At 39.4% G+C, this 26,598-nt stretch overlaps 1 protein-coding gene across 1 annotated transcript; it reads left to right on the forward strand.

Moving 5' to 3' along the window:
• The first annotated feature begins 6,641 nt into the window (after positions 1 to 6,641).
• LOC148367069 (COUP transcription factor 2-like) lies at positions 6,642 to 26,313 on the forward strand. Its single transcript, XM_088333873.1, has 3 exons — positions 6,642 to 7,289; positions 14,698 to 15,210; positions 23,791 to 26,313. The coding sequence occupies exons 1-3, from the start codon at positions 6,899 to 6,901 to the stop codon at positions 24,063 to 24,065; spliced, it is 1,179 nt and encodes a 392-aa protein (XP_088189999.1). The 5' UTR covers positions 6,642 to 6,898; the 3' UTR covers positions 24,066 to 26,313.
• The last annotated feature ends 285 nt before the right edge of the window (positions 26,314 to 26,598 follow it).

The following is a 26,598-nucleotide window of genomic DNA, read 5'->3' on the forward strand; positions in this document are numbered from 1 at the left end:
ACGTTGCCGTGGTGCCTACTTGACCACACCCGTGTGTGTCACGTTGCCGTGGTGCCCAATTGGCCCTGGCCGTGTGTGTCACGGTTGCAATGGTGCCCAATTGGCCCCGCCCGTGTTGTGCCAGCTGCGGCTTGTTTAGAGATTGACTTTCTGTGTATATAAAGCTCAGCGCTCTCTGAGTGTCAGCCCGTCAACAAACACCTGCCCCACAAGATGTGGGTTCCGTCCTGTTTTCCTGTCAACGAACGTCTGCCCCACAATACGTGGGTTCTGTTCTGTTTTCCTGTCAACGAACTTCTGCCCCACAAGACGTGGATTCCGTCCTGTTTTCCTGTCAATAAACTTCTGCCCCACAAGACGTGGGTTCTGTCCTGTTTTCCTGTGATATCTGCAGTCCGGTATTGTTCCTGTTTATTTTTGTACTGTTTAATTTCGGGTTCCAGTTATGTTTTCTGTCTATTCTTGTCCTGTTGGTTAGTTTCTCCAGTTTTGGTTCCCGTCCAGTTACTCCTGTTTATTTTTGTTACCCTGATTAGTTATTGATTTCGTCGGTCTCTGGCGTCCTGTCCTTCCACGCCAGACCGGCTTCCTAACGTGCATGACTCCCCATTTCCCATTAAATGAAGGGCTTGTGTGAGAACGTCACGCGATTGGGTCCTGTATCTGTTCAGTGGAAGGCTAAACCGGGTTTTGGTATTTTGGAAATTGCACAGTAAACTATAGGTCGACGGATTATCGGGCACATTATTTACACATTACAAAAGGTTTCCATCACCTGTTAAACTGTAATTCCACTTTGCGATCCCCACTTCTGAACGGATTGATGTCGTATCCTGGGTTTTACCATTTTTGTTTGGCAGCCTGGATCAATAATCGTGCGGGCCGTAGTTTACCTTGGTGTAATATTTTATTTATATACTAATTCCTTCCATTATACTAATCACCTTTGATTGCCCTTTTATTCCTCCTTTTCTTTTACGAGTCCCCCGTCCCCCAGTTCTACTCGTGACAATATCCACATGTCCTCACGCTCCTAAATAGTTCTTTCGTACCCCCCTTATGTCCTTGACTCTATTTGCCTTGTGTCAGAGTGTGACAACATGTCTGTATGCAAAGCCCGAGGACTTTTGCTCCAATGAGTCAAACAGCATTCGCACACAACTTAACATTCACACTAAGCGTCTTCTGAGGACAAGATGATTTCATCTTCATAACCGTGTAAAAATAAAATGAAGAGTGCTAGATTTATTGATGCAGGTTTGAAACTGGTTGTACATTGTGACTTATTTGGGTTTTTATTTTGCTGCTCAATGGTATTGCACTTCTCTTTATTGCACTACTTTTTTTCATTCCGAACATTGCACTATTATTATGACTTTGGCCGATCTCTAAGCACTACTTTGTAAATATTTTAATGACTTTCATCCTGGCAGTCATATATCTTTTTTTGCTTCTCAAAAGTTTTTATTACATGTTTACCCTGGAGTTCTTTATCCAATTTCATTGGATACAATGTTTGACAACGTGGATATTAATAACAAAAAAAGACGATTCGATTCAATTGTGTCATGATTGCTGATTCAGGACACCTGTGACTGCCTAATTGGCGCCAACAGCCCTGAGCGCTGATTGGTTCAAAGACTCTTTTTCAACCCCCGGCTTCCAAGAGGAATCTGTCAGATCGTTTGCGAACCTATGCTCCCAGCTAGGCAAGCTCCATACCTTCCAACATTTTCCTGCCTGATACCTGTTGCCGACCTGTTTCTGGACCTGTCTATGCCCTGCTCTTCCATCCCGATCATCAACCTGTTTTGCCCTGTTTCCTGCCTGATACCTGTTGTCGATCTCTTTTCAGGACTAGATACCGCCCTTGCTCTCCCGTCTCGGCTATCGACCAGTATCCGTGCTGCCTAAAATTATCGTCGCTCGACACGGAAGTGCCATTTCCGAGTTCCTGCCACCTGCTACCCGTGTCCGTCGATCATCGGATCGTGGAAGCAAGCACTACTCCCTCTCTTTATCAATAAAACTGAGTATACAAACGCTACTGGGTCCTCTCTCCGTTTCTGGCTTGTGACAAATTGTGGATGTCAGATTTTGGACTAAACCTGGTCTATTCTAGGCATGGTTTAGTGCAAAATTGTCATCTAAAATCCGATTGTGTTTAGTTTATATGTTATACATGGACCCAATTTAGTCAGTAAGTAACTATTGTGGTTGGTTGGATGGATGGATGGGTCCCTTAACTACTAGTGTCATAGGGGCACCATTTCCCTTGGTGTGTCTTGGGCCAGTACAGCCTGGTGGCCCCCATCCCTCTCCAGGCCAACACATTTGTTTACTTTTACTAATTTGGGTCCAGTAACCCAAGTCGTCTTTAACATCTTTGTTAGCGCATGTGCGACACAGTTCTGAGGTCATGAAATCAAACCTTTCTGTGTGTAGTTTGCATGTTCTCCCCGTGCTTGCGTGGGTTTCCTCCGGGCACTCCGGTCTTCTCCCACATTCCAAAAACATGCATGTCAGGTTAATTGCCTTGTCGAAATTGTCCCTAGGTGTGAATGAGCGAGGGAGTTGTCTGTCTCTGTGTGCCCTGCGACTGGCTGGCAACCAGTTTAGGGTGTCCACTGCCCGAAGATAGCTGGGATGGGCTCCAGCCCCCCCGCGACCCTACTGTGTCATGATTTGCCCATAGCCCTCACCTGTGCCCGCTCGTTTCTTGGCATGTGCTATATTCACTCCTGGTCAGTCCGTCAGCGAACCTCTGCACATTAAAGGCAAGCACTTTTTGACTCTGGCTCCCGTCTGTCCCGTCCTTTCTTGTATACTACTCGTCTGCCTTGCGCTACAAAATACAGTGACATCTAGTGGTCAAATGATACACACTTCCCCAAAATGAAACTAACATTAGTAATCTAATTTAGAACACACAGAAATTGTAGGTTTTTAGTCTCGACTGATTTTGTTTTTTCAATCACATGCAAGATAAGTGTAGCATGGGAATCTTAGCTAGAGAACACCTGGTACAAATGCCTAAAGCCTTACTTGGTTCCAGGTCAATCTTAAATAATAATCAACAAAACTTGCACACTTTCCCAAGGATATACCTAGGTGTTTCCAAAAGTTGCCATTCGGAGGCTCCAAAAGGACCAGTGACTGGTGACATAATACAGACACATGTTTGCTTCTTAACAGTCTCACGGAAGAAGGTAGGTTAAAGCATGTTACCAGTATTAACCCTTGGATGCATAAGTGTGATCAAAAACGACCACATGGGTAGTTATTCTTTAGAATCTTCAAAAGTAGAAAAGTTCAAACACTGTTAAAATCTAAATATTCCTCATCAAACATGTGTGTGACATGATGCTATGAGTATTTGTTTCCCCACTTATTATCGACTGTTTGTACGAAACTATGTACTGGTAGGTCATCCATCCAAAAGGTAAGTACTCACAAAACTTACAACGAAAATGCACTTTCCTTTTATAGTCAAAAATCACATCGAAATTGCAATACTGGCCATTTTCCTCATGCTGAGGTGCTTTGAGTTTTTCTTTGCCTTCATGTAGGTTTTAGATCAGGGGATGGTGTATAGATAGTCTGTGGTTTGCAATAATATGTGGTCTGTGCAGCCCTTTGAGACTCCTTGTGAAAACGGCCTGTACAAATAAACAGGACTTGACTTAAAGCATTCCTTAAAAAATATCCACATTTTCAACATCTTTTTAACCAGTTTTTACTTAATTGCTGTGTTTTCCTTCATAGATCATGAACAGCGTAAATTACGGACTATAAGCCGCTACTTTTTCCCCAAACTTTGAACCCTCCGGCTTATTCAGTAATGCGGCCAATTTATGTAATTTTTCCAACGGCCGCCAGCGGCGCTCGAAAATACAAAAGATAAGATTTAGACCGGTGGAATATATGCGCCGAGGAAGACTGCAACTTCACTAAAACTGGCCGCATGCGAAAGGCAACTTTTTCGCAAGTCTGCCAGTGGATCCTGACAGCGCAGGGCAGCATCAAAAAATCCACCATCACCAACGGGTTCCAAAAAGCCGGTCTGCTGCTTGACGGAGAGGAGGGCACACTAGCAACAGTGACAGCACGAGTGAGTCTGCGGAAGCGTAGGACGACGTCGATATGACACTGTTTCTTTCCGACGCTGAGGAAGACGACTTTGATGACTTCAGTTCTAAGGGGGAAAATGAGGACGGCTTACCGTGATTTTTACAAGTGCCGTATGTTTTTTTAACAGACCCGTTTACTGTGTTGCGAGCGTGTTGCTAGTGTATTGCTAGCGTGTTGCTAGCGTGTTGCTACCATTAACGGGCACCGTTTGGGATGAAAGTTATATTATTATTTTTATTAAAGCTTTGAAAACTCTCTCGGCGTACCGTCTTTCTTTGTAAATATGTGTAACCCATGTATAATGTGTATTTGCAACTGTATATTTTTGTAATGTATTTATTTGTATTTATTTGAGACACTTACTCTGATACGTTTTGCGAATTAAAAAAGAGGGGCGGAGCAAACACAGGCTGACGGGAAGTGGGGTAAAGGTGAGTGAGACCTGTTTGTTGTCGCGGCGGACAATAGTGGATATATATTTTTTTTCAACCCTTACCTTTGGAAATATACACTTTTTTTCCTTCGATTACTTTCAACAGGTACCCGGACTCTCCAGGTCTGCATTAAATCTTAAGTACCGATATCATTTTCCGTTCATTTTGCCGGCTGTGATTTTTGGACTGTGTATTTCAATGAAGGACATTGAGTTTCAACTGCGGGACTTGAAGTCGGTTTTGGATCAATTTTGTGTTTGTGTTACAATTTTTTAATGCGGCTTATATGCAGGTGCGGCTTGTGTAAGTACAAAAACGGTTTTCCTCTTAAAATATGGTGGGTGCGGCTTATCATCAGGTGCGCTCTATAGTCTGGAATTTACAGTAGTTTCTTATGATTTTATTTTGGCCCATCCAAATTTACAGTGGTATATCTTTATACGAGCTCCTCTTAACACTAACATTTTGGTATAGGGAGTTTTATTTGTAACAAAAATCTTGCCCTCTATATGAAGGAAAAAACAGTTCTTGAACAGTCACAGAGGCTACCACTAGAGACAGCTCGAGATCGGTCACTGTTCATGACTGCTCACCACCAGCGTCAGCTCCTCCAATTTGCGCATGCAAACTACTACTGGCAGAAAACAAATGTGCTCTAATATTTTTTTAATGTACGATCATTTAAAGTTACAGTAACTTTAATTTTAGATATAAAGTAAATGCTTGATATAGCATCATCAGTCTCTTAATCTCATACCTGTCAACCTCCACCAATTGCCCTCATTATTAATGATGGCAAATCCTCCTTATTAGGTGATAATACACAACTCAGCAACTATTTACTCAAACAAGACAGACCATGTAGAATACTGTTACATTTACTTTGTAATCTGTTACCAGTGAACGATCTGGATCAGAGCCGAGATAAGGCAAGGGCAGAGATTTTTTTTTTTATTATTATTATTTTTATTTTTTTTAATGTTCCCATATAAAATACGGGGAACACGAATAATTTGACAAGTATTTCTTCTCCGTCACCCTTGCTTGCAGAAGACCCTCCCACTCCTTCCTCTGCACTGCAAGCAAACCTTTGTTACGATGACTAGTAAGTGCTTACATTTTAGTTTGTTAATATCTTCCATCCATCCATCCATTATCTGCACCGCTTATCCTCAGTAGGGTCAGCTATCTTCGGGCAGTGGGCAAGGGACACCCTGAACTGGTTGCCAGCCTGTCGCAGGGCACACAAAGACGGACATTTCGCTCGCTCATTCATACCTAGGGACAATTCGGACCGGCCAATTAACCTGACATGTATGTTTTTGGAATGTGGGAGGAAACCAGAGTGCCCGGGGAGAACATGCAAACTCCACACAGGGGGATTGATCTCATGACCTCGGAACTGTGCCGCAGACGCGCTAACCATTACGCCGCCGTGCTGCCCTGTTAATATCTTATTTATCGTATTACTGTGTTTTCATAAGTACAATTTAAATGTGTTTTTAATTATCAGAAAGATGTGTGACTTGGGGGGCGGCGGTAGCTCAGGAGGTAGAGCGATCGTTTTAGGATTAAGGGATCCCAGTTTGAATCCCGGCTTGTCCGTGTTACATGTCGAAGTGTCCTTGGGTAAGACAATTACCCCCAATAAGCAGGTTAACGCCTTACATGGCTGCACAGATCACGGCCGCTATTGGGAAATGTGAAGCACAATGTAAAGCGCTTTGGGAAGTCATTGACTTGAAAAGCGCTATATAAATGCAGATCATTTCATTTCATATAGTTATCTAGGGTTAACTTTGATGCTTTTGGGGGGTCTGGAACGGGCCAATTAGTTTTTGATCATTTTATCTTTTGAAAACTTGCCTGTAATACCAGCGATTCGAACTGAGAGCTACTGGACCAGTTAGGGTACCACTGTATTCTGCTTTGTGTCCACAAGAGAGCGTCATATCACGCAAATGAATGATGAACACATACTTTTCCCCGCCTTCTGAACTACGTCACTGATGACGACGCTCCCGTTTCGTCTTGTTCACTCTTGGAGTCAAAAACATCATCAGACCTCATCAGACTTCCGCGCCTGAGCCTTATATCTCATTAACAGACGTTTGGGGGACGTGTTGGGGAACACCCGCATGGAGAGCCGGGTAATCACTTGAAGGATCTGATAGTGGATTTATTTTTGTTTTTTTGTCGGATATTTTGTTGATCTTGACGCACGCTCTTTTCTTACACACTCTGGATGTCATGAATGAAATAATAATACTAATTTGAGTTTCTTGCCAAGAACAAAAGGATTTGGAAAAAGTGACTTGGTGGGGGAGTTGGACATGGCGATGGTGGCGTGGAGGAACCCCGAAGAGGGGACCCTCTCTTCCTCGGTGTTACCAGTGCCAGTGCACGTGAACGCACCGGCGAGCGCTTTGGATGCGCCCCCCGTCGCCAACCAAGCCAACAGTTCATCGTCCTCGTCGTCTTCATCTTCGGACAAGCAAACGAGCGCCCACATTGAGTGCATCGTTTGCGGGGACAAGTCGAGCGGAAAACATTACGGGCAGTTTACCTGCGAGGGATGCAAAAGCTTCTTCAAGCGCAGCGTGCGCAGAAATCTGAACTACACTTGCAGGGCTACGCGAACCTGTCCCGTCGACCAGCACCACCGCAACCAGTGCCAGTACTGCCGGCTAAAGAAGTGCCTCAAAGTGGGCATGCGGAGGGAAGGTACGAGAATCTGTTCGATTCCCTTCGTGCATCTCTCATATTTTTCTCAAAATTACCATTTAACGAGTGCATGTTAGCAGGGATCTATAATAGTTGATCGATTCACGTGTATTTAAACATATCAGAGGCATTGTACATTTCTGCAATGCACCTTTAAGATTTTGAAAAAAAAATCAAAATCATTTTATGCAATAGCAGGGATTTATCATGGTCCTGATTACTGTCTGATCTATTACTGCATTATTCGGTCCCAAATTCTGAACGTGACTTTTCGCAATTCACTATCAATATTTTGGACACAATTTCAAAAATGAATGAATGCTGGCAGGGATTTCTATACTACTCATACTTTACTGATCGATTAATGTAATAATAAACATGCTAATTCTAAATATAAACAAGGGAAAGTATGGATAAGAGACAACGCTCTGGTCCAAAATTTAACGTGAATTTCTGCAATTGATCTTAAAAAATGGGCAACATTCATTCATTCATTTATGAGCTTAGTGTATCTGATATGACATGATACATTATAGCATAATTGCTCCTTTTTTTGTTGCAGGAATTTATAATAGTCCTATTTAGTGGTCGGTCATTGCTTCCCCAACATGCTAATTTTCGAAGCTTTACTATTTGGTTGTCCCAAACTCAAAACGTGAATTTCTGCAACGGACCTTCCATATTTTGGTCAAAACTCCCCCAAATAATTGCATCCTGTGTGGGTACTTGCTGATCACCTAATGTATTTTCAAACATGCTGCTTATATTTACAAACAGGGTAAGTATAGGATATGAGAGTCAACGGGTCTGGTCCAAAATTCTAAACGTGAATCCCTATGATGGAGAGGGACCTGAGGGAGTCTCATCAACACTATAATACACTTGCTATTACTAGAGGCAGCGGTTTGCTCCAGTCCAAAACTCTAAATGTGCATTTCAGACGTGCACCGTTCACATTTTGGACAAAAATAAATAAAAAAATCATTGGAGGTTGGCGGGAATTTATTATTGTTCCACTTATCGATTAATCTATTATTACACATGCTAATGTTTATGACACATATTAATCGGCTGTTGTAAAATATTTAGAAAATAATCTGAGATAGCAGCTAAAGGGACATTTCTTTAAATGGCATTCGGACTATATATTCTGTTGCATTCAACGGTAAAAAAATGTTATGTACAAACTCGTGTGCAATTGTGACGTTCACATTCTTTATAGTGCCCTTATTTGTTTATTTGTTTTTAATTAAAAATATAAACTACACACTTGTGCACACCTCCCTCCCATACATGCTCAAATCAAATCCGTCTGAATCAAAAACCTTTTCTAGATGTTTTTTTGCACTATAGTCCTGCATGGCTCATTTTTTGCAAATAAAGTTCGGTCAAAATGTACTTGTAACAATATCTTGATTAACGAATGAATCAATTTTACATAATTAAAAAATGTAAGTTTATTCGATTTGGTTTTAATTTGCCTATTCTATTCTTCTAGAGTTGAAATGAAGGCCTTAAGAATATGACCATGTGATCGCAGACAATTACTGACGATAATAGATGCATTGGGTTACCATTGGTTCATTATTTATATGTCCGTTTATGTTTATCAGCACTCTAAATAAACATATATGCTATTTTTTCCAGGTTGAACTACCAAACAGGTTTATTTCACGGTAAAATTATGAAATCTAACGTAGTAGTTAAACTGTAGGACAATGAGATTTGCGACAGCAATCAGAAAATTGTATTGAAAAATTACAATTTAGGAAAGAATGAACGGTAGGTTTCATTGATATTTACAGGTTTAAACATCAGTTTGAAAGTACAAGTTACCTTATATGATTACCTCTGTTATTTGAAAAAAAACATGAGAAAAAATCCTCAAATCAACTATGCTTTTGTTTGTGCTAATAATGTCGCTATTCATTAATCATCGTATGGATGCAAATCAAACTAACGTAAACAAGTCATCAAAAAATCCATAAACAAAGAAATAAAAGAGTTGCTAGACAAAAAAATATTTTTTTTGAAAACTCACCCAAAAATATGAATAATTTTGTGCTTGTTAATCAACACTAACATATTATTGAATACAAAAAAGACGGAATTTTGGTGTGTTTGTTAAATTATTATTTAAAAAATACATTTTTGTGTACTCAATAAACGACGGTTTTTTAAAAAAATCTGAATGAAAAACACGTTAATTGTGGTAGATTACAAAAGATAATTTAAAAAAGGAAGAAAAAAAACCCAAAGAAATCACAGCTCAAATCACAAAAGTTTTCAGTGAATAACAGTTAAAAATGTGCTCAAGAAAACTAGTTTCGTTTTTATCAAAACGTGAAAAACAAGCTTTAGTAAGATTGGTGAATTAGAAAAAAAACAAATAAAAAACGTAAAAAAGCAAACAAATCACCAAACTAATTCGTAAATTGGCAAATTACAGTTGATATCAATGCAGACTTTAGTGTGCTCAAGAGCAGTTGACTTTTTTGAAATAAAAAATAAAAAGCATTTTTTAGTGTGGATGCAAACTACAGAAAAAAACTACACACACATCATAAAATAAGTCACTTTGGTAATTAGCAGTTTAAAACACAAAAAGACGGACTTTGGGATTTTTAAGAGAACTAGTTTCTTTTAAAAAAAGGTTTTGTGTACTTGGTAAATTACACAAACGAACCAATTGTTAAATTTCAGGTAAAATAATTTAATGAATTTGAATTAGTTTATAAATGAGAAAGATTGGGTCTGCTTCGTAAATTAATTAAACCATTTTTATTAAAAATCTAAAAAATATTTTTGTATGTGTGTGCGTAAATTGTAGTATAATAAACATAGATAGATCCAAACTGGATCGTGTAAGTCCAAAATAGCCCTCCAAATAGATCAGCAAAACCAAATCGAATCGAATCCAGAATAAACGACATTTAATAAGTTTGGGTGCAGCTAAACTTTTGGGCTTTTGAAGGAGGGGCAACGTGGGTCTGTCTCCCCGTTCGTGGAGGGAGTGAGGGGGCAGAATTTGCCTGAACTCAACCGGGACGACAGAAGAGAGTCCTAAATTTAGCAGCTCTCCAAAGCGCAAAACCCTTCTGGCATGACGGCGGTGAGACTCGCACGCGATCCACAACCCACTTTAATCCGCTCCTCACTCTTTTTCGCGTCTGGACTTGGCTTCTATGGCGTAGTTCAATGTCAGTTTATAGCGAATACCTGCTTTGTTGAGGACGTATGTGGCACAATGATGCGTATTTATATTTATATATCTATGACTTTTAAGTCGTTGATTTCCATTTTATTTTATTTTGTACATCCAGCTAATCCTACTTTCCTTAATTAAGTGTGATTTTATGGCAGCTGTCAACTATCATATGAATTTTAACTCTTCAGATTAATTTTTATCCCATGGAGCGTAAGGGACCACATGCCCTCGCCTGAAAATGGCGTCACTGTTAAGGATAAATAAATGGTAAATGATCTGCATTTAAATAGCACTTTTTAAGTCAATGAAGACTTCCCAAAGCGCTCTACAATGTGCTTCACACTTACCCATTCACACACACACTCACACACCAATAGCAGCCATGCTAGGACACTTCGACATATAACACGGAGGAGCCGGGAATCGAACCTGTGATCTCTTGATCCCAAGACGAGCGCTATACCTCAATTATCGTTTACCTGAGTCCTTCAACATTTATCATTATTGTCAAATCTATCTGGAATCTAGACTCTAGTTCCACATAGCCTGTCTTGCCTATAACTACTGTATAAATCCAGATTTGTGTTCGTGTGTGTTCGTATGCGTCTCATAAGCTCCGATACGGCTGTACCAATTTTCGTGAAAATTTACACAGTAGTACATTAGGCCTCTCGGAGTGTATGTAGCTAGGTTTTGTGTCAAGGCACCCCTATGTAATACCAACAAAATCGCTAAATATTTACTTTCGTGTACAAGCGGCTCCGGAGCTGCACGCACTCATACTACTTTTTGGCACGTCCTAGTGGCGCTTTTTCAACAAACCACAGCCCCAACAACATCTTTCAAGTAGAATGCCTGGCAACGCCAAGCCCGGCAACGCCAGGCCATTAAGCTTCATGATATGTGCATAAATACAGCAGAGATTAAATTATCTCCTCTTTCTGTGTGAAAATATTGAATAACACAATACAAATAACAACAATCTAAAAACTATGCATATACAAATGTAAACATATATAATGCTTAGAATTTTAAAAATGTGCAAAGTATATCCAGAACCCAAATAGAGCAGTTTTGCATTGATTTGGCAGAAGGCAGAAGGGTGGGAGGGTAGTAGGGCAGTGAGAGAGTTCAAAGTCCTGACAGCCAGATGGAAGAAGCTGTCCTTAAGCCTGCTGGTTCTGGTTTCTTAGACTCTACAGTCGTGTCCCTGACAGCAGCAGGTTGAAGAGGCTATGATATGGGTGGGCTGGCTCACCTGCAATACTGGTGGCCTTCCAGTTGAAGCAGGGGTCGTGAGGAGGACACCAACGTCCTGCATTTGGTCATGTGATAAACTGAGTGGTGATTGGTTGTTGGGAGCTACTGTGATTTCGTTTTAAGCCAACAAAATGAGGTTGATCAAATTAAATGGATTTCACTGCTTTTACATAAGTTCAGAAGTCTCCAATATATGGTCCAGGGGTCCTTTGAAGCTCACCCAGCATTGTATTCAGCGGCTAGCAGCATATACCGGGAAAAAAGTGAGACACCCGAATAGAAAATATTTTTTTTCAATTAATTTTCAAAGTAAAATCTAACACAAAGCAATTTGCTTTTGTGTTGAAAAAAAAATGGTGTGCTTGGTGAATTACTATTTTTGTGTATTTTGATTAATGAGCTTAAAAAAACAAAAACATGGATTTTGTTGTGCTTGAAGATATAAATAAGAAAAATACAACAACAACGTGACAGTATTAAATATAGTAGAGTATTTTGTCATTATTATATATTTTTTGGTTATAATAAAAACATGGATTTTTGTAGGTATATTGCAGTAAATAAAAACAACTCTCACACACAAATAAGTCCAAAAGATGGATTTTGGCGAGCTCGGTAAATTATAGTAAAAAAACACAGATTCTGTTGTGCTTTAAGATGAAGTTTAAAAATTTAAAAAATAAAATAAAAAACAGAGAGCTTTTGCTGTGCCTGTTAAATTGAGGTATAAAAAAGCATTTATTTGTGTTCTATGGATTAAGATAGACAATCAAAAAATATTGAGATGGATGTTTGTGCATGCTTGCTGAATTATTGTAAACCCAGCTACCTGCCTTTCTGTGCGGAGTTTGCATGTTCTCCCCATGCTTGGGTGGGTTTCCTTTAGGGACTCCAGTATCCTTCCACATCCCAAAAACATGCGTAGCAGGTAAATCAGTGACTCCAAATTGTCCCTATAGGTATGATGAGCGTATGATGGGTTTCTGTCTCTGTGTGCCCTGCGACTGGCTGGCAACCAGTTCAGGGTGTACCCTGCCCACTGCCCAAAGATAGCTGAGATGGGCTCCTGCAACCCTGCGACCCTACTGAGGATAAGTGGCGCAGATAATGGAGTCCTTAAAAGGTGCTTGAATTTGGCTATTAAAAAGGTGTATAGACGAACCCTGAATAACAATATGCACAAAATGAAGGGAAAATAAAGCACACAAAAAAAGAAAAAGAAAAAAAAGACAGCAATGAAAAAGCTGAAAAAATAAGCAAAGGGCAATGTAATATTTTTCACAAAATGAGTTAATGTTTTTTTTTTAAATGTATTATTCTACTAAATTGTAATCAAATGTATTGTTTTCACTCTCCGGTGAACTTTTAAATAATTCATACTTTGGACCTTTATTTATACCAAGCAACTTTAAAGTCAAGCAACCAGAATCCCTGTGTGAAACAACAATATGTCCATTTAAAGTATTGACTTTTCAGTGCAGCAACACATAAACCACAAAAAAAAAGAAACTAAACAGTTTTTTAAAAAGTTAATCGTGAAACACATCCCTCAAAAACACTGAAAACATTAACTAAAATATTTGAAAATCGATCAAAACAATTGTGATAAAATACAAAACAATTTAACCCTTTGATATACTCAACATATTTAAAGTCAGCAACACAGAATCCATGGGAACAATGCATATTGACCAAACACCAGAGGAAAAAGGGCATATAGAAAAGCTAGCTTTCTATAGTTTTAAATAATGAAACCTGGGTAATAATGGTTCCCCCCGCCATTCATTTGATATGCCTCTCCTGAGTACATGTAATGTCACGCCACTGCTTTGAAGTGAATTTTCACCATCTACTTTTAATGACTTAAAAAAAACTCAGTTATTTCGTTCTTATCTAATAGCATCATTTCGCCAAGACAAAGCCCCGCAACCACATTTTTGGTCCCGACCTACAAATTGAGGAACTCTGTTCTAAAGTTTGGACACCTCTGGTGTAATTGTTCATATACCACACGCCCTTCGATTATGTGTTTTTTTCTGTTATGTTTTTTATGACGGTACCATACCTGTCAACCTCCACGGCTCCATGCCCTTACAAAATGTTGTATTTTCCCTTACAAAATACAAAATAATCTTACACCATATTTTTTTTCAATTGTGTTTATTTATGTAGTTTAACATGTTATATTGTACATGTGTTTCGTTATATCATATATATTGTTAATTCACATTTTGTTGTGAGATACTGAGTTGCCCGACATGAATGAGGTTTATTATAAAAAAAGTTCAAAAATTAAGTAGCTTGGACGTTCACTGTAGAAGAAAAAAATAAATGCAAATATAATTAAGTAGAATAATACATTTTCTTATTGAAATTATTAATTCATTTTCTGCATTAAATTATTGTTAGTAATATACTGATTAAAGGGATAACCACAATCCAATCTTTTTTCCTTTTATTCTTTTATACTTGCTTTTTTTTCTTAACTTCTTTTTACAACATGATAATTCGTAATATAACGCATCAAAGCAAGTGAGCCGTTTGTGTCTCTCTTTAATGAGTTGAGCCGAAAAAGCCAGTTCTCTAAAAAAAGACGGACTTCCTTTCACTACATAACTACCACATAAAATCCGTGGCGGCAGAAGCATGCGCACAGTAGCATCAAACAGCTCCCTTCGTTTGCAACGGAAAAAAAACATAGAGATAGAGGCTACCGCGGCGAACTCGTTTAACTTGATTGATTTGCCGTTTCGTGATAGTCGGTGTATACCGGATGGTACCCATAATTGACAAATTTGCGTTTTTCTGTACAGATTTTCTCATACGTCGTACACGTCTTAAAATGCATAATTAACGTACTTTGTATGGCAAAAACGTACAGGTTGACAGGTATGCGGTACGTATATTTCGTTGACGTTTTTTCCATTTTTTCCTTGCCAGCGGTGCAGAGAGGCCGGCTCCCCGTAGCGCAACCCTTCCACGGCCAGTTCTCCCTGAGCACCGGGGAACCCCTGCAATGCCACTCGTACCTGTCGGGCTACATTTCGCTTCTTCTGCGGGCCGAACCTTACGCCGCCTCGCGCTTTAGCGGCGGAGGCGCAGTGGGCATCGAGAACATCTGCGAGTTGGCGGCGCGCATGCTCTTCAGCGCGGTGGAGTGGGCGCGCAATATCCCCTTCTTCCCCGACCTGCAGGTGTGCGACCAGGTGGCCCTTCTGCGCCTCACCTGGAGCGAACTGTTCGTGCTCAACGCGGCGCAGTGTTCGATGCCGCTCCACGTGGCGCCCCTGCTGGCCGCTGCCGGCCTCCACGCTGCCCCCATGTCGGCAGAGCGCGTGGTGGCCTTCATGGACCATATTCGGATCTTCCAGGAGCAGGTGGAGAAGCTCAAAGCCTTGCACGTGGACTCCGCAGAGTACTCCTGCCTCAAGGCTGTCGTGCTTTTCACCACAGGTATGTTGCATCGTCGCCTATGGAAGCCTAAGAGTGCCAAAATGCAGTAATTAACAACATTTTAAAATTTAGGCAGCACGGTTTCCTCTCACATTCCAAAGACATGCATTTCAGGTGTATTGGCCTGTCCAAATTGTCCTTAGGTGTGAATGAGCGAGCGAATTGTCGTCCCTGTGTGCCCTGCGATTGGCTGGCAACCAGTTCAGGATGTCCCCTGCCCACTGCCCGATGATTGCTGGGATGGGCTCCAGCACCCCCGCGACCCTACTGAGGAAAAGCGGTGCAGCTAATGAGATGAGATGAGATTTTAAAATTTTAAATTAATAAAATGTGAATACAATAATCCATCATTTTTCGCTTGGGTTATATTCCAAAGAGGACCTGCTATAGTCAAATCTCACAAAGTAGAAATATTTACGGTAAATTCCGGTGGACAGAGCGCACCTGATTAAAAACTATATGCGCAAATTTAGTAAAGAATCTTAATTTTGTCATTGTACGAGTTGCACGGGATTTAAAGCTGCAGGCTTCAAGGTGGCAGGCATCATTTGATGTGTCCTTAAAAAGTTGAAAGTTAAATATTCTCTCTATTCAATGTGTAAACAATGCCCAACTGAGCTCAAAGAACCTTTATCCTGCATATTTGTACGCTTGCTGTCTTAAGTACACAGAAAAATATTAGCGGTGAGGATTTTTTTTCTAATCCGTACCAGTCATAAACCAGCTGCTAGATGCTAGCCAAGGCAACCCGCCGGGGCCGCGTCTGTCCGAAATTGCCACCATCACTGTTCCAACCACTCGTCTCCCGAAAAAAAAAAAAAGAACAAGCATCACCGTATTTAAAGCCTAAGTGTTTGAAATGCAAGAAAAAAGTAGTGGCTTGTAGTTTGCACTATTATCAAATACTTTTATATTGGAACCGAAGAACAATCCCTGTTTAGAGGCCCATGCATCCGTCCAACAAATCATAAAGGTGTACTTTATAACTCTACAAATAAATTCTGTACTGTCAAATTAAATACTTTAATTATTTATTATTATTATCATTATTATTTATTTATTTATTTATTTGTTTATTTATTTAAATCACTATTTAAAAAATGATCTGTATTGCACTGTAGTGTCAAAAATGATCAATCCTCACTTCAGATGACATTTCTTCAACCTAATCTGGACGTTTGTGGGAACACAGAAATGTGGCATAAGAATGCCTTTACCTTCTTTATAATCAGAGGTCCACATTTGTTGGCAATAGAAAGCATCTTCCCACGCCTTTTGGGCTTTTGTGGTTTCAGAGCGTTTTGTTGACGTAATCACTTTTACTTACACTCGAAATGGAAAAATATTTGCGCGTACGTATGCTAGGTTTGTCAAGCTGCTTTACATGTATGTACAACTTAGACGCCAATGTTATTGACGTGCAGTCAGACACAGGCATAAAAAAGACAGGCGACTCTTTACCCAATCAGAATGCAGAATACAAGGCAGCAAAACTGTAAACCGCGATATGGCAAGGGATTACTGTATTGCCAATCCATCCTAATATCCTTAAAGATTCTTTTATTTATTAATTTCTTTACATAATTTTTACTGCATGCGTTTATTTTCATTCTAACAAAATCTCCTTGTGTTTGAAATAGGTGCATGATACTTATGACACTGATAGCTATCGGACCGATAGAAAAAAGACACGATAGTTGGTCACTCTTAATATTAAATCAGCCGACACTATTTCTTAGAAAGATTCCAAGCATTTATGTTCCCCCTTACGATATATTTTGATTTTCTATGGAAGTAGTAGTAGCACAACTTGGCTATGTCCCCTCTCTACAATTCCTTAAAGCGATAGTGGGTAGTATTTGATTGCTAGATGTCGCTGTATTGTGTAATGTAACTAAAAATGTGTGGTAAAAACAAAAAGGAAGAATACAAAGTACGGACACTCAAAGTGACCAAGAAGAACGATTTCTCCTCTCATTTGTTTTGCTCAGCCTTTCACGAGTTCTGTAGTTTTTGGGTACCAATAGCAGCAAGCTGGCTGACAATTGTGTTACATTTCTCAACCTAGGACTATTTTAAAACATGCACGCTTACATGATATTTAATGTATTTTTGCTTATTTTTTAAATCAATATTGATTTATTTTTTAAGAAATACGTTTTTTTGCCACTAGTAGGCGCTAAATACTACACAATGTCTAATTTATGTCCCATTATTGTATTTGATTTGGAAATATTTAGGTTTGTGTTCATTTCGTAGAAAAAAATGTGGAAACGTGCAGTAATTATTTTTTTAATATTTAATTTACTAGTCGTCATTTTTAATCCTTACTTACACTACCTTTGAAATACTTAAATTAATGCTTTAAAATGCTTAGGAGATGACAGTTTATTCTGTATATGAAATTATTTTAGTGTACGGTAAACATTAATATTCTTGTGCATGATTTGGAACTATTTTAATAAATATAATAGATTTATCAAACTTATTATACAAAGAATACTTGAATTATCTCATTAGTTAAAAATAAATTAAATAAAAACCATTAGGTTTATTTATGGGGAGGAAATGCTTCCCCTACAATTCTGAGGTGTTTACTGAGCCAAACATTTTACTCAAGTAAAAGTAGTCATCCAAATAATTACTTGAGTAAAAGTAAAAAAGTACTTGGTAAAAAAAATACTCAAGTACAGAGTAATTGTAGTAACACATTTATTTTATTTATTATTATTATTCTCTTTTTAAAAAAAACGTTCAATCAGATCATCAAATCATTCAATACCAGACCATTTACTGTTCATGGCTTCACCATAACACACACATTGGCCAAAAATGGCATCTATAGGAGGGTTCCCAGGTGAAAAACCCTGCTGTCACAAAAGAGCATAAAGAATCGTCTTACATTTGCCATAAAGCATCTTGATTATCCTCAAAACTTTAGGAAATACATTCTGTGGACTGATGAGTCGAAAATTCAACTTTTGTTAAATCTGGCGTAATATGTTTTTTGAAAAAAAAGAACATGATGCCAAACGTAAAGCATAGTTTTGGCATTGTGAAGGTCTGGGGCTGCTCTGCTGCTTCAGGACCAGGACAACTTGCTGTCGTTGATGGTATAATAAATTATCGTGTTTACAATGAGATTCTGAAGAACTTCTGGCCATCAGTTTGAGCCCTCAAACTCAATCACTCTTGGATCATACAGCAGGACAATGATCAAAACGCAACACCAAGCCCCCCTATAAATGGCTAAAATAAACAAAAACAAAATGAAGATTCTGGAGTTGCCAAGTGAAAGTCTGGATTTAAATCCAAATGAGATCCTGGCAGTCCGTGCGAGAAAACCTTCCAATGTGGCTGATTTGAAACAATTTTGCAAAGAAGAGTGGGCTAAAATGCGTCCTCAACTTTGTGAAAGACTCTCTACCTATTATCATAAACTTTATATTTGTCACGGTTGCCTATTGCCCTCACTTGGGCCCGCCTGTTTGGCCCCAGCTGTGGCTCGTTGCCTGATTGGCTTCCCTCCTATTTAAACTATTTAAAGTGCACTCATTCACTCCTTGTCAGTCCGTCAACGAACTTCTGCACTTGCAAGACATGTCTTTTGACTCTGTCCGGTATCCTGCTCGTGTATCCAGTATCTGGCATCGATCCCACGTGTCTCGCCCTGTCCGGTATCTTGCTTCAATCTCCAGTATTCTGTGTCGATCCCCCCTGTCTCGTCCTGTCCGGTATCGTTCTCCAGTATCCGGTATCGATCTCGCCTGTCTCGTCCTGTCCGGTACCGTGCTCTATTCTCCATCATCCGGTATCGATTCCGTCTGTCTCGACGTGCCTCGTATCTTGCTCCAGTATCCGGTATCGATCCCGCCTCTCTCGTCCTGTCCGGTATCTTGCTCCAGTCTTCAGTATCTGGTATCGATCCTGTTTGTCTCATCCTGTCAGGTATCTTGCCCCAGTATCTGGTATTGATCCCATCTGTCCCGTCTGGTATCTTGCTCTGGTATCGGCCCCGTCCATCCCGTCCTGTCAGTTATCCCTCTCGAGTATCAATCCCGTCTATTCTGTCCTGTCCGGTATCTGCTCGTGTGTCCTGTATCGATCCCATCCGTCCTGTCCGGTTTCGATCTCGTCTGCCTCTGACTTCTCTGTCTCACTTCTTCTGCCCAGCGACCGCCGCATCACCGGCGTTTGTGTTTACGCGCATGCATGACTGCCCCAATCCCGTAAAATAAAGCTTGTGTGAAAACGTTACGCGTCTGGGTCCTCCGTCTGTTCGGGTTCTGACAATTTGTTTCCAGAGGTGACGCAAGTCACTTTTCAGTTCAGGGTACAATTATTCACATGAAGCCAGATCAGTCTTGATTTTTTTTTGTCCCTCAATAAATTGAATCGACATTTCTAAGCTGCATTTTGTATTTCTTGGGTTGTCCCTGTTTGGTATCAAAATTGGTTTGATGATCTGAAACATTTGTGAGTGATAAATGTGCAAAAAAACACAGATATCAGGAAGGGGGCAAATACTTTTTTAGAGCTCTTTAAAATGTGATTATGCCTGTTTTGTTTGATGATGCTATTATATAATATATTTAAAATTTCAAAGTGATGACTTGTAATCCCAGCAAGCACTAAACGATGTAAACAGGAGGTATCCACAACAAGCGGCAGAATTTTACGTAAGAGGTCGCGTCGGAGCAGTCACCTCACTTGACCCGGTCGATTGAGGCAGCTCTTAAAGAGACATACACGCATTTTTTTTTCACTTACAGTCACGGAAAACAGAACCGACTGCATCAATTATGGAGAGTGGGAAGAGAATCTAACTCATACAGCGTCTTTTATTATTGCTACATTTTTTGGTCTCCTAAATTGCACTTTAAAAAGTTGTTTGAAATCACAAAGTGCTAAAGATGTACTACAACGTTAGGTTTGTGGGTTGTTTTACGATTTCTGTTCTACATTTGCCCTTTTTTATCCGTTGTACTGATAGACCATATATTGTTGATCTTGGAAAACTGGTTGAAAAGCACTGGCTTGGCATTAAATACATTAAAACGCAACCCTTGGTATTGTAAAAATACTTCATTCATTCAAATAAAATACTATTGATTGAAACAATAAGGAAAAATACATGTACTGTCTCATACGTGTTCTATTTTTTATGTTTGGACACCAACTTATTACTACGGAAGCTCAAATGACCATTTTTGCCAAGCTACAGTGTCTTGTCCCGGTGTTTTTAGCACTTAACCGCTTCTTACCTTCCTTATCTGAGCCCTGCATGTGCACTGCTTACCTTCCACAGCTGAACCCTACATATGATGCTAGCTGAGTCTTATCATTTGGTCATCTGACACTTTTTTACCAGTGTTTCCTTCTCTAGTCAAATGGCTGCAAGCTGTTACTAGTTCGTCAACTTGATAGCTTCTCTGTGTAATAAAGCTTCAATGTCAATAACTGCACCTTCCACAGCCGAGCCCAGTATGTGATGGTGCCCGAGTGCTGTAATTCACGCATGTGATGCTTTTTTTCCACCTTTTCCTTTTCTAACCATTCATGTTAGCCCCTCGTCTGCAGGCTTTGGCTCGCCGCTAGCCGCTATTGTTATTGTCAGCTGCTCTGTGTGAATGAGGCTTGCTTCTGTCCTCAGTGTTGCCCGCATTTCACGAACTTCTTTTACTAGCCATTTTCTGCTTGACACTCAAGTTAGCCACTTACACCAGCTTGTACCAACTTCAGCTATTTTATTTTTCCAGGCTCTCCAGATGTTTCCTGCCCGCTCATTTTTTGTTGTGGCTCACGTGCATTAACATCAGCTTTAATGTCATAGGCTAAACGTCAAGCTCATGCAAGAAAATATGTAAGAAGGCTTCCAGATTTTTCAAAGTGGTATCCTTCGTGCTTCCGTAGTGACGTCTTTGAATGCATGTGCTTCAGCTCCTTTCTAAACTAAATAACCTCTAGTGGTTAATTTTTGCATACTATCACTTTAAAGCAACATCCACGTGCACCCGTCTTTATCATACATCAAGAAAAAAATAAATAAATAGGAGTTTTACCAAGGGCAGCACAGTGACGCAGTGGTTAGCGCGTTTGCGGCACAATTCTGAGGTCATGAGATCGAACCTCCTGTGTGGAGTTTGCATGTTCTCTCTGTATTTGCGTGGGTTTCCTTCGGGCACTCCGGTTTCCTCCCACATTCCAAAAAACATGCATGTTAGGTTAATTGGCCGGTTCAAATTGTCCCTAGGTATGAATGAGCGAGTGAGTTGACTGTTCCTATGTGCCCTGTCTGGCAAAATGGATGAATGGAGTTTTACTGAAATGAGCACTGAGGAAATAGATGAATAAAGGTTGATGCTACACAGTTTTGTGCTAGGGCTTGTATCTCTCGTAGAGTCTACCGTCAAATTATTGCATACCGTTACTTTAAAGGGACAGCGTGTATTATAAAACTTCATTATTTAAAGAAAAAATTATCATTTTTATTGAATCAAATTCCCTTTATATTGCAGTTTAAATAATAACTCTATTTATCATGTGCATGAAAGTAACTGTAAGAATTACACCTTGTATCATTTGAGTTGGCCACCATTGTTCTGCTATATTACAATGACGTATGTATATACTTTATACCAAAACTGACAAGTTAATGCTAAAAAACACAAATAATGTGCTGGGAGAATTGATATTGAATGCAGTTGTTAAAGGGTCGTTGTATTATTGTGTATTATTTAGTGCCTCCTAGAGATTACAGACTCAATTCTTTAAAGTATAAAAACAATATCGATTTTGAATAAACACCTTGAGTCTTCATAGTTTATATTCTTCCTTGTGCTTTGTAGCACTAGTTTTCACAAAACACAGTGGCATCTAATGGTCAAATATCGCACTGTGTTCCTTAAAGGACAGTGCAACTTTTCAGTACTATTTGTTTATATTTAGAAATGATATATTTGTCTGCGCTAAGGTATGTTTTTAATATTACTGAATATAACATTTTCTAATTTTGTGGCTTGTTTAAAGAGTAAGAGTGTTTTTATGGTGCACTACATGTATTTTTATTATGCTATTGCCTATTATGCATATTTGAATGGTATCTCTTGTTATTGTTGAATTAAGACGCACTTGAAGTGGTTCAAATTCATTTCTGTAATGCTACGTTGCGGCGCCGTGTCCTACATTTGACGGCGGCCATCTTGGCGGTGGCGTGCCGAGCGAACGGGTCAAACGAGGTCGAGCCGGATGTTTATCAGGGCGGGAGCTTGCAGATTTGCCGTCTCACTAGCTCACGCGCCGTTCAGCTAGCGAGACGCTGAACAAGTCACATGCTCGTCCAGTCTCCGATGCGGCGAGTTGGGGATGATCTCATATTTTGATTGGACGCTTCAAATCGACTAGACAAAGAGGAAATCACGTTGCCCTGTTTTAGTCTTTGGAGGAAATTGAATCAAAGAATGAAATCGGGAGGAAGTAAAAACTTATGTGTGTGTGAGTGTGTGTGTGTGTTAATATGTGTTGGATCCAATTTGTTTTTTTTTGGGGGGGTGTATGTTTTCACTTGTTTCTTGAGTTAAATTAGAGATATAATCATCAAACGTGGGGTGAAGATTAAAGATATTCTCTATTAAGTAAGTGTCAACATTGTCCAATTAGTTCAAAGAGCCCTTATGTTTTATTTTCCACTGAGTTTATCTGCTTTTATATTCCTTTCATCAGGCTGCAATCATGACTTCCGCCAGGAGATTGCAGCATAGAGTAAAAAAAGCTTCAAATTCCACACCACTATTTTTACCTGAATTTATCTATCTATCTACCTTGGTCATATCCCTCAAGAGGGGTGACCGACAGCAAGACACACACATACAATAACAAAAAAAATAAAAGGGAAATAATAATAATAATAATAATTTCCTTTGTATTGTCATTCTTTGTAACAATGTACACAGAACGAAATGTCGATACACCTGACCCGTTGTAGCGAGTCGATGCAGCCGCAGCCAACAGAGGGCGCCGCCATTATACCAATTAGGTATGACTCGGCCGAGGCGCGAACCAGCGACCTCCCAGTCTCAAAGCGGGCACACTACCATCTAGGCTACTGAGCTGGTAAAATAGATAGCAAAAAAAAAAAAACACACAATTTTTTTTTGAACCATGGCCAACCCAATTGCCCAAACACCACAACAAGTTAGGCACCTCGGCACCCAAGTTGGTCATACTTTCGTCCCTCCAGATGAAATGGGACATCAGAAAGTGGCCATGTCACTCGGGTCAGGGTGACACAACACACTCTTTTGTTCAACAGCAGGGCCCGACAGCTTTCACTGGTTTACTCCACTTTACTGCATCATACGGGTGCCCAGCCCATCCTTAAGAACGCGTCCACAATCCCACTATCCTTTCACAACACCTCTCCACTCCTATATATCATCAATAAGAGCTCTAGCGTCCATTATATTTAGACCTCTTTCCTGCAGTGCAGTTCCTGAATTTAAACTTTTCCAAACAACATTCCCAGGAAAATGTTTTTTAAGGCAGATTTTAGCTCTTCTCTCTATTCCTTTTCTTTTTCAGACGCGTGCGGGCTTTCGGACGCAGCCCACGTAGAGGGTCTCCAGGAGAAGTCTCAATGTGCACTGGAGGAATATGTCCGCAGCCAATATCCGAACCAACCCAGCCGCTTCGGGCGGCTGCTTCTGCGCTTGCCGTCTCTGCGCTCGGTATCGTCGGCCGTCATCGAGCAGCTCTTCTTTGTTCGTCTTGTGGGAAAAACGCCCATTGAAACGCTCATTCGCGACATGCTGCTGTCGGGCGGAAGTTTCAACTGGCCTTACGTGCCCGTGCAGTAGCGCCCCCCCTTGTGGCATGGGGTAAAAACAAAAAGGTTCCAGCTGGACTAACTTGCACAGTTTGTGGGATATGGGCGGATAAATAAAACGTGCACATAAAATGCTAATTTGTGTCCATAAAAGGGTAATTTATGTTATTTTTAAATTAGTATCTTATCATAGAAACGCGCTACGTTAAACACTCAAACGGTGAAAAAAAATAAAGTCCACGCCGAGGACAAAGTTACTAGACTGGATGGGAAACCATGTTACATGACAGCGAGGAACTGTAATAGTCATCCATATCACTAGGTGGCAGTAGGAAAGTACAAAATACTGTACTTTCCTTTTTGAATCCTGCAAAAAGGAAAGTACAGTATTTTGAGCACTAAAAGGTGCACTCAATTATAAGGCGCACCTCCAAAAATCGTCTTTTGTCAAACACAAATAGCTACTAGTTTTATATGTAATTCTTAAATTTCAAGTTATAACTTGGTTACTACAATGTTATTACCATGTTTTTATGTTATCTCAAGGACTAGGGTTAACAGAGGCTCAGTCAACCGCTAAAACATCTAGCTTGTATAAGGGCTTCTGAGTTATTTACATATATAAACTATGGGCTAATACCAAGGATTTTTGGAAGAATTAATAATTGATTTGAACACATTGATCATGTTGATGATTTCTCATGCTGAGTTAAAATCTGATTTTCTAGAAAATCACAATGATCCATCCCTGTTGAGCTATTTTCAGAATGTGGACTGGCTCCTCGGCTATTGGGCTACATGTTGCCCTATGATGGTGACTCCTGATCTACATGTTCAATGGAGTTAATTGCTAAAAACATATCTTATTTTTAACATTATAAGGTGCACCACCCCAAAAATGGTCTTTGTGATATATTTATCATATATATGGAATTGAGACTACAGTAAATTGGGGTTGCAAAAATAAATACATTTAAATTAAAATATTGTATTCCATATAAAATAAATTAACATATAATTTCGCAGCTAAAATGAATTTAGCAACAACCAATTAAAATGTTAACCTCAAGAGGTCACTCAAAGACCACTGTTTTTCAAAGGCAGAACATTTACCATGCAGCATCATTTGACTACAATTCCAACTAGAGTATGTAATTTTGTACAAAACTTCACTATAAGTAATCGCAATACTTTTCGTGGTTACTGACAATTATTGTCCAAAGCAACAACAATGTTTCTCAAAGGCAGAACAGCTACCGTATGCAGTATCATTTATTTGTGATGATGCATTTGCAATTTTATCAGTACCTAGGGTGAAGCAAATTATAAAAATGTACTTTCAAATTCCTGGCTAATTTGGGGTTTTAAGGTGCGCCTGATTATATTATATATTATATTCGGTTATATGCGGATTTTGGACTACTTTCTGAATCCCAAATTGGAGTCAGAACTCTTGGTTAATAGAAATTAGAAATTAGAAAAGTCAAAGAACTGTATTTCAATATCGTCTGTTAATCTTGCCAGAAGAAAATAGTCGTTTTATCTCCCAAATATCAGACAAGAACATAATTTACAAACTTGAAAAACACAAATTAGCATTTAATGTGCGATTTTAATGCAAGTCACGGAAAACGGGCAGGAAAAATATCCGCCATCAGGTCTCAACTTTTCCTTTTTGAGATTCCTGGAAATTTTTTGCAGTGTTGTAAAATTCGTATTGCCCCTCCTCCATCCTGTTTTTGTGTATATTTGTATTCAACGTCATTTTTTCAAAACGTTTCAAAAAGGCAGCAGGGCTTTTTCATGAAATTTTTTTGTGGTTTCGTGTTTTATTTTCCATAAGTGGCACTTTTTTCTGTTGTGGACTGAACCAATTTCTATTAAGTCAAATATAAGGTAAAAAAGGACGCACAAACTTGATGCTGATGTTAGCGATTAGCTCGACTGAGTTATGAGTAATGTCATTACTATTTTTAATATGCAATGAAATGCACATCACCACACATTTATTACTTTTATATTTTTTAATTTATTTATGAACGTGTTTTTATTTACATTGTTGTAGTTTTTGTTTAAAAAAAAAGGGCAAAAACAATACCCAGATGAAGAACTTGCTTTGGTGTATTTTCCTAACAGCAATAACAACTTTTATAAGGTTTTCAGTAATTTTAAGCTCTTGTTACAAAATACAAAAAAATATATTGAATGCTGCTTTTTTAGGTTAATTTGTATTTATTTTTACAGCAACAGTGTGTAAAATAAACAAATTTTTAACTGTCTTTTGTCTTGGTTACATGATGACCCGAGGACATGTGATACTACCATTAAGAAACAACGTATTTAAATTGTTTACAAGTGTTGTTGAAGTGATATAAATTTCCCTGCTATAGATTTAAATGCAATGAAATAAAAAGTTATACAGTATTGTATTTTACACTAATTGAATTATGAGTCACTACTGCCACGTGTGGCCAAAACGTAGAACTGCACGCACTTTTCTCCACGGACACGTTGAGTGCATGATGTCAAATCCACGAGAAACGTGCAGGAACATTTGAACTGGA

This window comes from Urocampus carinirostris, chromosome 4 (assembly GCF_059441175.1).
Source record: "Urocampus carinirostris isolate Australia breed hairy pipefish chromosome 4, RoL_Ucar_1.0, whole genome shotgun sequence".
NCBI classification, from domain to species: domain Eukaryota; kingdom Metazoa; phylum Chordata; class Actinopteri; order Syngnathiformes; family Syngnathidae; genus Urocampus; species Urocampus carinirostris.